Below are 15051 nucleotides of genomic sequence, written 5' to 3'. Positions count from 1 at the left end.
CAGCAATCGTAAAGGTGTAAAGGATTGAAAGACACACACACAGCGGAGCTAAGACAGGATGACTGTGCGGTTGACTGCTCTCCTCTTGGCTTCGGTCCTCTGGTACCTCACCGCAGGTAAGATCTGCTTCACTGAGCTGCATCGGCGCAAATGAAGGATTTCACTTCAAAATGCTATAAATGTATTTCCATTTAGGGGGACAATTTGTCACCCGAATGCTCAGTGTCAACATTTCAAAGATTCAAGATAATTACATTCCCTCTAAAATGTGACAACTTTGCAATAAAATTGCCTGAGGCAGCTTGAAAGTTACGAAGAATATTCCATTGAGAGTTTAACTTCCAAGCCGCGGTAAATTTTGTGAGAATGGATGTATTTTTTAACAGTGTATATCTCACAGTGGCTCGGTGGTCGCCTCACAGCAAGAAGGTCCTGGGTTTGAATCTCGGCCCTGGTCCTTTCTGTGTGGAGTTTGCATGTTTTTATGAATTTCCTCCCACAGTAAAAGCCAGTGGTCGAAAGAGTGCTAGAGTGTTCTACTCAACCAGAATTACTGTTACCTTGCTGATACTTTACTTAAGTATAGAAGTAAAGGTACTGAAGTATTGAAGTCTACTGAAGTAAAAGTAAAAAGCAGCTCATTTATAATGTATTCAGAGTAAAAGTCACTGAGTTACTTTTTAGAAAAGAGAACATTGTTAGCTGCGATATTTTCCATGACGAGATGACAGAGTTCAAACTTCTTTAAATTGGAAAAATTTTAAATTACAAAATGAAGTGCAGAAACAGAAAGTCCTCAACTGAGTGACCTTCACTGCAAATGGCTCCACAATTGGCCAATTAACGAGTGTCCAGTTTCTGTTGCTTATAAAGAGCCACAACATTTGTTCTCTGTAATGGATGGGATGTAAAATGTTGCAAAGTACAACTCTTCAGTAAAAACCTACCTAAGTAATAGTAAAATTAGTGACTTTATAAAATATATGTTATTTATAAAAGTTACTTCCAGCCTTGGTCAAAAGACATGCGGGTCAGGTGGATTGGAGCCTCTAAATTGCCCATAGGAGTGAATGGGTGTGTGATGGGTGTGTGTTTGATGCAGTATGTATAGCCCTTTTAGACATGCTGGAGAGAGATGAAGGTCTATATAAATAAACCTGACTTTTTGAAAGAAATCCTTCCAATGCTGAACATTTTGGCTCGGTGACTAATGCGCAGAGAGACGGTGTTACAGATGGTGAGCACAGACAGGCAGAGGGGGTTCGATCCTCATGGCTTTTTTTGTCCGTTTGCCAGCGAGCACAGATACGGCCGTTGACTGCTGCTTGAAAACGACCAATAAGAAGCTCTCCCCGAAACTGGTGAAGTCCTACAGGGTTCAGACACCAGACGGAGGCTGCAGGATACCGGCCACTGTGTAAGTTAAATCGGCATACTATGGATCTTCTACCATCCCCTAACTTTACAGCTTATATTTACCAGATTTTATATAAGAAGAGCTATGCTGTCTTTCATATGTCATATCATACAATTTCCCACTCAGGATAATAACGTTTTGAACTGCTATTTTGCTGGAATATGTCTCATTACTTAGTGAGTGCAGTGTAAGTGTGTCTGACTTCAGCTTCCCTGTCACAGGCTGATTACTCAGAGGAACATCAGACTGTGCGTCCCACCTGCTGCTGGAAATAAGTGGGTGGCCAAACTCATTAAGAGACTGCAAAAAAGGGAACCGAGAAAGGGTAAATTTGTATATGCCACAAATGTGATACAGTCTCTGTAAAATCAATTGGGGGATTAATTGCACAGAACTTTTTATGATAGAGTTATACAAGAAAAATGTAATTTATATACAACAATATACTGATGGTACATTTACCCTGTTTTCCTTTGTTTTTTTAGGAAAAAGGAAGACTTGCAAAGAAACACCGGTGAGATGCCGTAGACGTCGTCCACCATGCACCAGATGTCTAGATTAAGATTCAAAACGTCAAAGAGCTTTTCCTGTATTTGACTCCTTAAAGGCACCGAGCCTTATGCTGCGTTCAGATTACGGGCTGCAAAGCAACGGCAAGTTATTTGTTTTCAATGGAAGCCGGCGACACAAAGCTACAAACTCCAGTGTGTGAAATGAAGGAAGCGTAGGGTCGTTATATTTACGTTATATTATTACTTACTTGATGAATTACAAAAAACGGTTATTTGCCAAATAAAATGAAAACGAGACAACACCGAAGATGTGACCGTATGACATTATCAGTTGGTGCACACAACATGATGACATCATGAACCGCCATCGACCAGCCGGGCAACACTTTGCTGCTCTGCTGGTGACAATGTAGCTTGGTACACCAGACCGTTTGTTAAGTTTTAGTAGTTTGAACATACCATAAGTCTGTACCCTGAACCTACTTCTGATTAGATTGCTTTGTTGTTGTTTTTTTGTGATATTCTATTGATCCCCCCCCCTCCACAGTGAGGTCAGAGGTCAGGGTCAGGTACAGAACAGCACTGCTGGAGCTGGTAGAGATTCAGTGTCTTGTTCAAGGACACATAAGCTGCTGTCACAAAGATTTTAACCCAGTTCCTCTGGTTTTAGCACTTTAGTCTCCCGACCCAACATGCCACACGCTGCCCATAGGTTCAGTTTACTGCCTCAGGGCAAAGTAGACATTCGACTGATGGTAAATTAAAGTTATTGTATTGTCCTGGGCAGCACACATACCGTTTGGAGCCTACACCTTCTTCCATTTCACCCAGGTCTCCCATCATTTCAAAATTTTTTCAGTCTAAACCTGCCAGACACCAATCTTTACTGAACTTCATGGCCTGAATATCATATGCGTCAGTCAATTTAATGACCAACATATTCTTCAGCAAACAAAAAAAAAAAAAAGCCAATAATACACTTTGTTTTGTAATAACTTTCTATGTAACAAAAGTTTTTTTTTTTTTTTACAACATTAAATATGCATTGAGTTTTACCATGGTCTGTGTGTCTACATTATTAATTTGTCAATTCTACCTCACTGACACTTTTCTCATCAATTGTTGCCTCAGGTTTTGCACAATCTGACAATAATACAATACATACAGATTTTTTGTCATCCAATCAGTATGATGTTGCAAATATTAACAAAGTTAATTCCAAATTTCACTTGGCTATACGGTATGTATTAGTGATTTTTCAAGGGCCTTTGATTCCCCAGGGGTAAAATAGATTCAGTATCTGTGATCATCTTCATTGCAGTATTTTGTAGTCTGCAGTATGTTTTTACTACAAAACAGATACTCCACATACTGGCCAGACAATACTCCTGTGGGCCTTTTCAATCCAGTGTAAGTTGATTCAGACCGCACTCAGGATACTTCTCACACCTTGGCTACAGTTATTGAGCTTGTTTGTTTCCTTGGGGCATACACACATTTCAAACATGGTAAAAGCACTGGGGCACATTTAGGATTACTTGTACTTAGATTGCTCACTACAGCTTTATAAAGATAAAACATCTATACTTCTGTAGGCTACATTGAGCTCATCAGTGCTGATCTTTTTTTTTTTTTTTTATACCTTTATTCGAGGATGCATGCTCTTAAAAACATCAAATTTGCTATAAAAAGCTTGGCATTAAAAATCAAAATCACAGTATGTATTTTTCTCTTGGTGGACAATTCTATTCCTGCAGAATTTAAGGTAAACACAGGATTTAATAAGGCTTTGGTGGTGGTGCTGTGTGGGGGCTGTTGGTTTTATGTTTAGGGATTTTTTATTGTAGACATACCGTATATTTATGTCCCCATGTTTCTTTTTGTTTGATGTAAAATCTCTACTTTGTAGTTGGAGAAATCTATTGATGTGTGTACTTACACGGTGGTTATTCATTTCATTCATGCCTGTGATTAAATGCGATTATGCAGCAGTGGGTGTGCTGAACGTTACGCTTCGACTGATGTAAACTCGTCACTGGAACACAACAAAGTTCTTCAGCACCTTAAAGATTTGAGCACAAAAACTGCATTTCTTCTGGAGGCACATCTTAAATCATCCAGGTGCTGCACTTGGTGCTATTTAGGTTCACAAATCAACCTTTCTGTTTCCAATGTCATCCCCGACCCCATTGGTCATTGTGCTATTTTGACTAGTCAAATATGTAAAAATCCTGTAGTCTTTTATTTATAGTCCTAGATAGTAGATCCCATCATCTGCATTCTATTGGAAGTCAGAGGTCGATAGTTCCGACTTGGAATTACAGACTTCCGAACTAAATGCGTTCCAGTCTTCCCGGGAAAACATGGACATCTTTACCCGTTAACGTTAACGGTATCTATGAATGCTCTAGTAATACTAGTAAAGACTTCTAACTACTAACAAGGCACAAGCCAACTGAATTACGTTACAAATGGAAACTACAAAGTTGTTACAACACATTTTCCTAACACAAAAACTACATATCAAGTAAAATCAAGTTTTATTAAGTATAAATTGATGCTGTGACGTCATCTGTGTTTATGTCGAAAGAATCTTGCCCGAATTTCCGACTGGGAATCCCGACTTGAACGACCGTTCTGTTGTCTCTTTTCCGTGTTGGAAGTAGTTTTTCTCTGAGTTCTGAATACAATGGAATGCACCAGTAACTCTTGTATACACTCTTAGAAAACAGGGTTCAATAAAGGATCTTTGCAGAGGATTATGGTCCATTAATCACTTGAAAAATATATTTTGGAAGGATGAGGATGAGGTTCTTCAACAGACTTTTGTAGGGAAGAGGGTTCTTATCAAAACTTATTGCACCGAAGAACTATTTCTGGAAGTTGAGAATGATGTTACATTGAACCTTTCTCATCTAAATAAGCTTTTTTCCCCCAAGGAGAGGGTAGGTCACTCTCCTTATCAGGGGTAGATAGGGGAGATATGGGAGATAAGACCCTGTTGGATTTGATCCCAGGAGGACAAGGATACATATTCTTTTAGAGGAGAGTTACTAACCTATAGAGATAAAACAGTTTTATCTCTATGCGTTAATTACCTCTCATCTGTTTTTATCTCTATGTACTAACCATCTCTAGCTTTGGTCATTCTTTGGAAGCTTGGTGTCATCCTGAACAGTTGGACCTAGAATGATTTATTCTCTGAGTTGATCAGTCTTGTCAGTAAAAGAGAAACTCCTATCTGTAGGCTTTATTTATATTGACAGCTATATATGACACATTTCTTTCTCCTGAAGCCATATTTTCTGTGCCTACAGTATGTTAAAAAGAGAGAGATGAGTACAGAGGAATCAGAAGTAGTGGGATACAAAACACAGTATGTGCCGAGGTCTGAACCACACAGCTCACTGTGTTTCGTTTGATATTGTTTTATTTATTTGAAATAGGGCTGGAGTTTGCGTTAACCTAGTTGGACTTGTAATTTGATTCTATAACTTTTTTGATTTTATGTTAAAAAATTGTACTGTGTAGGAATATTCTTACATGTATTGTATCTGACTGGCATCTCCCTAGTTATTCTGTTTATATTGACTGCTATTTTAATGAAGATTTCCTGTGACTATGTTGAAAAAAGATACGATAAGGGAGTAGAAAGCTGGATTTGAACCCATGCTGACGGTAAAACAGAGTGTGTGAATGAGGCAGAGCAACACTGACTTCAAAGCCACACAGGTCAACTGCAGTAACATGAAAATCTCCCTTTGGCAGGAAAGGGGTCTTCAAGTGGTTTTTCTTTGTTTCTTTTTGTAGGGGCTTCTACCTGGAACTTTCTGCAGCCAAGAACCATTTTTAATCTAAAAAAAACCTCTGATCTAGACCAATTTTTTTCATTTATTTGAAATAAATACATGTTTTCAACCATGGCAGTTAAAACAGTTCAATTTGAATTGTTAAATTAAAATAGCTTGAATTTCCTTTATCTTCAATGAGATATATAGATTAGGGGTGAAGAGATTTAATCCCAGGAAAGGAGGGATATGTCTAGATCATGTGCATTAAAAGGCTGGAGTCTTGACCAATACACTATTTAAAACTGTGCAGGAATAGTTTTACATATAGACTATTCAAGTTTCAAAGAACCATTGTGTGTAATTGTATTGAACTGATAGGGGAATATAAAGGTCTGCCTGCTATTTTATTATTTTTTTCCTTTCCAAGGGTCATTTTCTGTGACTGTTGAACAGAACAGAGTCAGAAGAGTCAGAATTAAATGGTTGGATTCCTACCCAGGCTGATTCTGCTGCACAGTGTGTGCTGCTCTCAGTAACACTAACCACCACTGGACCACTCAGCTGACTTATTCTTACTGGAAACTCATTGTATCTTTGGCGCAGAGGGTTAGGGGTCTCGTCCTAACCTTTGAGCTAACAGCTCTTAACTATTCTAACTGAATCACAGTGACCCAAAATCGCTCCACTACTTCCTCTCAGCTCCAATCTTTCAATTTGTTCAGGTCTACAAAAGATGCAATACAGTATACCTTTTTTTCTAAGAGCGTAGGAACAACCTCTTCTGTGACTTTTGTGGCAACATACTAATACAAGAACCCTGAGTTGGACGAAGTTAAATCACCAAGAGCCAAGTTAAATCACCGAAATGGGCTTGTTGCCAAAGTGGGTGTGTCACATACCCATCTGACATGAAGATAAGTAACGGCTCTCTAATGTAATCAGAGATGACCATGCAAGTGAAACACAGGGAATTAAATGGCTTAAGGAAGAAGTAAGAGCATGAAAAGGATTGATGAACAGGGGAGAACAAAAAAAAAGTTTAGAATCGGGATTTAAAAGTAACCAGGCATGTCAGTAACAGCATGGCACGCCATAAAGAACCACATGACAGATGACAGATTTTGATATTGGTTAATAGATTATGAAGCTGAACACTCAAAGACGGGGCCTATAGTTGGCCACTCCTAGAAAATAAGGTGCTATGTAGAACCATAATGGGTTCTTCAGCTTGTCTCCATAGGGGAATCCTTTTTAGTTCTAGATAGGAAACTCGGCAGTAGTTTCCACCTATAGTTTCTCTTGGAGCCATCTGAAAATGGTTCCACCCAGAACCGATATACAAAGGATTCCTCCTGGAACCCTACATGGATTAAGGGTTCTTTTAGGATCCCTTGATGGAGGGTGCTATTGCATTTACACCCAGATTTTATGTGCTTTGCTATCGAATCACAATCCAGTCACCCAGGACGCATGTTAATGCCAGATGTAAAGGGCCTTCGACACACTTTTGAAGCACCTGGAAAAACTTAAATTGAACATAGCATGCTTCCATGGACAATCGTATGATAACGGTTGCAATATAATGGGGCATCAATCAATCAAACAATCAATCAATCAATCAATCAATCAATCAATCAATTAATCAACTTATTTAGTTCTCGGAAGACACACTGAAGGTTGAGACCCTCTTTTCCAGTGGTGCCCAGATTACAAGTAGCAAATAACATGAAAGAGGAAATTAATGAATAAATAAACTACTAAATAAACAGGGGCTTCAGTCAGTCAATATTGGTCAGTCGGTATTGGAGCTCAATAAGATGGCAGTGTGTTCCTTGTAAAAGTCATACACTGAATCTTGTCATAGCTGATGCAGTCAGTGTCAAAGAGCATACAGCAGAAACTCGTGACCTGGAGATTCATTTTAGTAATATGCTACAGCATCTTGTACCACATCAACCGTGTAAGCAGAATGCTGCAAAGCCCCAGCATATCTCTGGAAACACTTGAGAGAGAAACGGAGGCAGTGAGAGAATACTTGGAAAATTGCAGGGAAAAACAGATTTTACAGCAGCTCAAAGCGATGCAAAAGAGATCGCTGAGAAGCTTGAGACTGATATGAAATTCCCCCGAAACAAGGCAGCGGAGATCAGCTCGGCATGAAGGGAGAGCGGAGAGACAAAATCCACCCCAGAGGAGCGCTTTAAAGGAGAGCTTTTCCTCCCTCTAATAGACACAGCACTTACCAGCCTTAATGACAGGTTCTCCAAGTTAGAAGACTTTTAGGAATTGAGATGGCTTTTTATTTTCACTGGAGAATATGAAGGCATGCTCTAAGGAAAGTAACTGTAGGAAGTAGCTGCAGAAAAAGTTGGGTGAAGTTGATGCTGAGGACTTGGTACTGGAGATGTGGGCTGCTTTGTATTTGCCTTTCCTGACCAGCTGTCATCTCCAATAGACATGCTTAATTACACATACAAAGAAAGCCTCATGGATCTTCATGGCAATTTAAGCATTGTCAAATGCTGTTAACTGTCCCAGTAACCGCGGCCTCAGGCGAGCAGAGCTTCTCAGCCTTAAAACTGATTAAGTCATACCTACGCTCCGCCATGCCTCAGGAGAGACTCGCAGGATCAGCATCGATCTGAACTGAGCGAAAAATAAGGAGAACATTGGGCTTAGAGGACATTGTAACATTTGCAAAAGCCAAAGCCAGAAAATAGAGGTTTTAGGCTGCAAGTGGGGCTTTACAATCTGCGTACTGCAGCTCATATGTTTGCAAATTGTAAAGCAGGAAACAGGATTACTTGACTGTGTTGGCATATTTGGCACATTTAGATTTTGTGAAGTAATTGTAATAAAGTAATGCCATTTAGTAATTTGTACAGCATAGTGGGACTCCCCAAGAATGTTCTCAAGATTCACCACTGTATCTATTTCAGTATGGATGATGTACAGCATTAGAATAAGGCAAGGACAGAGGCAGGCATGCATCTTCAATATTTAATAGCAAAGACAACAAACTGAAATGCTTTGCAAAACCAATAATGTCAGCATACAAGACCCATGTTACGCAAATCAATCGCTGGGCGAAAAATCATTTCAAAATCATTCCAAAAATGTACAAGCAATTAAGTAGAAATATGAGCCTTTTCTACGTTCAATTGAGACTTCAAGCTTTAGTGTCATATCCTGTAGACAGAATAAACACCACACCAAGTGTAAGGACTCATACTAGCTGCCACTATCATTCCCCAAAGAATTAGAAAAACAGCATTAATTCAAGTCAGTGGGATTCGGTGGGGGAAATAAGCAGTGACTTGCCCACTTTGGTCGACATCACCATGGTCGGCAAGCTAGGGTCCTGAAAAACAGTGCAAACAACAAAGTATTCAGCTATGATGTGACATATCAGTACATAAAAGAGTAAAACTTAGAGAGTAATACACACATTGCTTGTGAGATTTACCTTTCCACAGCAAAAATGAAGGAAGGGTCTGTAGTGTCTTACTTAACTACTTAAATAAACATTACACCGTATAAAATGTTGTTAGAAGTTTATCTACAAACATTACTATATTGATTAGGGCATTCATTATGGCCACATTGAACAACAACAAGCTTTGCTATGGTAATTAAAGATGCTTTAGGTGTTTGCTGAATGTGTTGCTTTTTACTTGGCAATGAGGACATTGATATTGCATTGAATCAGACCAAGAAAAGACCTAATCCCCCATTCTCAAGCCACCCATAAACTTCATTGTGTGTCCAGCTGGTAATCAATGGGTTGAAGGAAGTAGCCTGCCTGCACACTGACAAAAAATACAGAAGAGGCTCCTTAGATGCAAAAAAAGGGAAATATTTATTTACATAGTGCCCAACAACAAAGTGTCAGAAGTGCAGTGAACAAACAAAAAGTGAACGTTTCGGTCATCAGATCATCCTCAGCACCACACAAAGACTCACTATACCATGACCTATTTATAGCAGACTCCTCCAGAATCAGTGTGAGCCAATCATGGCTCAGATGTTAGTGGCCAACAATCAGTCCATCCCCAACGCAGCTGAGACCATAGGAAATCTATACAATTACATGAATACAGTATATAATTTAACATGAGACTCCAGAAATACATTGCAGCACACCCAGACAGAGCCCTGCAAGAAGGGACATGGAAGTCACCCAAAAAGGTTACTGAAAAAATATTTTACAAGAAATAGGTAAGAGATAATGAATACATTTCTATCTAAAAAGGTCAGAACGTAAACAATAGCATTAACCCACTGAGTTAAATGGGATCATTGTGTTGTCAGTTGTAACACCCATGTTGGAGACAGCAGCTGTGCTCAATCACATAGAAATGCCTTCAGCAGAAGCTACAGGAGACTGCGTGTTTTCATCTTAAACCACATCACATTACTTCCCCTCAACCGTAAACCCTCAGTGTTTGTCGATCTAGTGCGTGTGGATAGATATAATCATTATAGTGGGGGGTCTCCACCATTCTGCGTCGACTTGGTAGATCTGAACAAATTGAAAGATTTGGAGCTGAGGGGGAGTAGCAGAGAGAGTGGGTTTGTGTTTCTTTTTGATTCAGTTAGAATGAAGAAGATTAAGAACTGCTAACAAAAAGGCTGGGTCGAGACCTCTGTGCCACAGATACAATGAGGATCCAGTATGAATAACTGAACTGAGTGCTCCAGCAGTTAGTGTTGCTGTGAGCAGCACACACTGTGCAGCAGTGGAATCCAAACATTTCATTACACTCACAGAAAATCCTCCTTTTGAAATAAATAAATAATAAAATAGCAGGCAAACCTTTTCTATTCCCCTAGCAGTTCAGTGTAATTACATGCAATGCCTTGTTGAAAAAGAAAAATGTCAATATAAATCATAACTAGGGGGCATACTGAATATTCTACATTTAAAAAAAAACTATCCCTGCACAATTTTAAAACTGATGAACTAGGCCGATATACCCAGACAGTGTAATTGTCCTATTTTGAATATGTGGGTGTAGTTTTGAGGGCTTTTTAATAGGGATGGATTTTAATAATTGGTGATTTTAATTTCCATATATTTGATGCTGCAGATTGTAACGCTTAGAGAATTTATGGAGCTCTTGCATTCTTTCAGTCTTGCACAAAATGTGAACAGATCAATACACAACCGTGGTCACACTCTTCATCTCGTAGGGTTTGAATATTAGGATTGATTCTGTTATTGAAGTTGCTATATCAGACCATTATTGTGTGTTTTTCAGCTTAGATATTTGCGCTCTAGAGGAAAGCGTTGAACATACTTTAAAGAAGCGCTTTTTGTTAGCAGTTCTTAATCTTCTTCATTCTAACTGAATCAAACCATTGCTACCTTTTCCACACTTATGTTACAACTACCAGTTTTAGAAAAATCCTCAAATATACATGACAAAATTGAAAACTTTAATTCTTGACTAAAATACTGTCTTGGCATTGTTGCCCCAGAGAAAAATAAAAATAAACCAAGCAGCGCCTTGAAAAAACGATATAACACATCAATTAAATAGACTGCAGTAGAGAGAATTTGGAAGAAAACAAAGCTATTCATCATGCTCTCCTCTGTATTTCTCCAATATCATCAATGATAATGAACTCAACCACAGAATATTATTCTCCACCATTAACCACCTGTTAAAGGAATAGTTCACCCAAAAATGAAAATTCAGTCATTATCTACTCACCCCCATGCCAGTTGAAACTCTGGTGAAGTTTGTTAGTCCAAAAACACTCTGTAGCAGCGTTCTCCAAAACAATAATAAAATTATACTCCATACAGCTTGTGTAGCATAATCCTTCTGACGCCATACGATGGCTCTGTGAGTGGAAAAGAAAATAATTTTATCCATAATTTCATGCAAATCGAGTCTTTCTCCATCGTATTTAGCTTCCGCATTACCAAACGTCACAAGGTTGCAACGTTTGTGTGTGCAACACTGCGCGACCTCCATCTCGCGAGGTTTGATGTCACCCCCTGTTGTATTCTATAGAAGATGACATCACCTGGCACCAAAGATCAGCCAATGGCAGATGTCAATTTCAGTAGCATGCTTTTTACCATTAGATGTCAGACTTAGGTTTGGGGTTTGGCACTCTTTAACACTGATAAAAGTTGTGTGTTGATAAACTCAGAGAATAAATTATTCTAGCTCCGATGGCTGTAAATACTGTCTGTAACCATAGAAACGTTTACTTGAGACCATCACCTGTGTTTTCAGTTTACTTGACACCAGTTATACCAGCAAGCAGAGGCATCAATTTATCTGTAAGATATCAATAAACCGCCACCAACAGCGACGTCCTATTCTCTTTCTCCACCGCCTGAACTTTTAAGCGACCACAGCATTTGACCCCAAGACGGCAGAACAGGTGGGAGAAACTGCAGTGTTCAGGAAACAGGCTGGATAGAAAACTTGAGATGATGTTATGTAACGTAATGAGTGTTGTGCCTTATGTCACATAACCAGTTGTCCGGTCCGGTTCTGGTACACACTACTCAGACTGACCGAAGCCACACTCAGATTTGGTTGTCACTCTCCTTACTAACTGAACTGTGTTTGCCTGATATCAGACAGAATTGTCAACTCGTTACACTCCATTTCCATCTTCAGTCTGACACTGCCTCCACTCTAACCGATTTCCGTGGGGGAGGGGGATTCGATTTTCCCTAACCAATCACTAGAGACCAACGTATCCGCCTGAATCTAACGTCATTTTAAGTCGACACTGATGCGTAGCCATGACAACACCAGAGACGGTTCAGAAAGTATAGAACATTTTTGACAACACGGAGCGAAGTAATTCGGATTTCAAAGTAATTGGTACTTTTATAATTCAGAATAATTCAGAACAGCCTCAATAGCAGCGTCTATCTTGTCTACAGCGGTCACCATTGTTGTTATTACTCCTCCTTGGTTCCGGCACACAGCTTGACAACAGCTTGACAACGGCGCTAGTCCCGCCCGTGGCCATGTCACGATGCCAGACCAGAATCAGTCAACTCGGTGGAGTTGGCAGACTCAAAGGTCTGGACCCAGGCAAGAACTGAGAGTGAACGTACCAGGATTAAACACTCCAGTGAGGAGTGACAGTGACGTATTCAGCTGCAGTCTGTACGTAGTCCAATATGTAGCCCTGTCCTCCTGGGATCAAATCCCACAGGGTCTTATCTCCCATATCTCCCCTCGCACTGTTTTTCTACCATCTCAATAAAGAAAATATACTGAGAGTGGCCTACTTTGGCAGAACCATACACCTCTGCAAAGATAACCTTTTTGAACCCTTATTTTCTAAGAGTGCAGCCTATAGGAGAGAGAGAATTGCATCTCGTATGCTGTGTTGCAGGGAAAGAACAACAGTCTCAAACTCACTGCTGTAAAAGAAAACAGTGCAGTGATAGTTGGCGTGGAATGGGTGATTCCCTGCTGGAGCGCTCAGGAGCAGACGCTGTGTTTGAAGACACTGACGTAACGCTGTACTTCTTGCAATGACGCTAGATGCTGTTAGCAAGGGACGATGGACGATGGTAGCTGGAAGGGATCAGATTATATTACTGAGTTTGAGAGTCTGTACGGATTGATGAAGAACTATTGATTGGAATTCTCATGAACTGCATTTTAGCCCTCCGTATCGTGGGTGTATGGACAGTTGTTTGTATATTTATATATGGTCAGATGCAGAGAGCATTACTCCAAAATGTCTCTGTCTTTAAATGGGTGATGTCGCTCTTGTAGCAGGATTATTGTTGAAGTTGCTGTTAACAAAAATTCATATAAATGGTCATTATTTTGGAGCATTGAGCAATGATAGTCATGTGGTCATCATTTTCCATGATGGATGTATGGCTTTTTTTTGTGAAGCACTTTATATTTATATGCATGTATGTATGTGTATGTTCCGTATATCTACTGATATACTGTATATGTGTGTGTGTTTCTGTGTAATGCAAGTGGTATTTTGTATTATTTTATCATTTTTTTCTACTCTTTCTAGTTTTTCCCTTACCTGTCTGTATGTCTGTTTGGTTTTTTTCAGCCTTTGTTTTTGTTCTCTTTATTTTCTTTTGAATTGCACATATATTTACAGGAGTAAGGTTACATCAACTGGAAAAAAATAAATAAATAAAAAATAATACATTGAAATAAAAAACAAAATAAATAAATAAATAAATTATAAATTTAAATAAAAAACAGACAAACACAAAAAAACACTTCCATACATCCAGGTGAGGGTTACAGAAGTAATGTTGTTTTATTGAAATTGTGCATTAAATGGGCAATAAGTAATATATTTACTGCCCCATAGCACAAAATGATCATAATGTACTGTACCTGCGGTGGGTTGATCAATACCAGTGAGTCAATGATTTCTGGCTTTCAAAACTCTGTTTCTGGCCCAGACTCTGTGACACTCCCAGTGCCCCCCCCACCCACTCACATTTTCAAGCCTAAATAGCAAATGACAAAGTATTATTATTACAGTATTTTGCAGGGTGATATATTTCCTCTTCACCAGACATTTCTGTGGGATTTCTGCTCTAATTAGTTATCTTCCTCCTCTTAATTGTGAAAATGTGACTTAATTATTTATGTCAGTTGAGGCCGTGCCAGACACTTGTGTAGGAAGAGATGATCTGTTGATGATGTTGCAATTCCTACTGGTCGCCAATAGAGGTTGATAAAGGTAACAGGTTACTTAATGAACCCTTTCAACATCCTCTATGCGTGCAGCAAAAAGGCTGAGAACAGCATCAGTGTATCTGCACGGCCTATTTTATCAGCAGTGCTAATGGCTCCTGACAATAATAAACCTCCGTTGATGGATGGAGGTTCCAGGTGGATGAAATCCTCTAAAAATAATGCTCTAAATCCTGTATTCACACCCAAACCTGTCAAGCTAATGGATATTATGCATCATGTGGTCACAGTCTCTTAGAGAATTACAGCTGAAACAGAACTAGACTTTCCAGCCAGACACGTCGCCCTGGATGTGGCACCAGACTGCCATGTGTTAATCATCCAGATCATCATCATGCCCGAGTTAGGAGGAGACACTGAGGAAGGCCGCATGGCCGGAAACCTTTTGTCTGCTGAGATTAAAACAAAAACCTCATTTAAAAACTATTTTTGTTGTGTGCGACCCATTCATTTCAACTAGATGTTTTTTAATCGTTTTGCCCGTCATGCATTCACTCATAAATATTTATCATACTATAAAGCAAGGAATCTCTGTCTGTATGTGTGTCCTTCGCATATCTCGAGAACCTTTCATCTGATCTGCTTCACACTCGGCAGGTGTA

The 15051-nt window shown here is 39.4% G+C and overlaps 1 protein-coding gene across 1 annotated transcript; it reads left to right on the top strand.

The window, feature by feature from the left end:
* LOC139644010 (C-C motif chemokine 19-like) lies at positions 1–2903 on the top strand. The gene is made up of 4 exons (XM_071519358.1): positions 1–116; positions 1297–1417; positions 1639–1742; positions 1903–2903. The coding sequence occupies exons 1-4, from the start codon at positions 59–61 to the stop codon at positions 1977–1979; spliced, it is 360 nt and encodes a 119-aa protein (XP_071375459.1). The 5' UTR covers positions 1–58; the 3' UTR covers positions 1980–2903.
* Positions 2904–15051: the final 12148 nt, after the last annotated feature.

This window comes from Centroberyx affinis, unplaced genomic scaffold (assembly GCF_046629955.1).
Source record: "Centroberyx affinis isolate AG114_WGS23_722 - 3 ecotype Tasmania unplaced genomic scaffold, CSIRO-AGI_Caff_v1 ptg000688l_1, whole genome shotgun sequence".
NCBI lineage: Eukaryota > Metazoa > Chordata > Actinopteri > Beryciformes > Berycidae > Centroberyx > Centroberyx affinis.
This window is presented reverse-complemented; position numbering and strand designations above follow the sequence as displayed.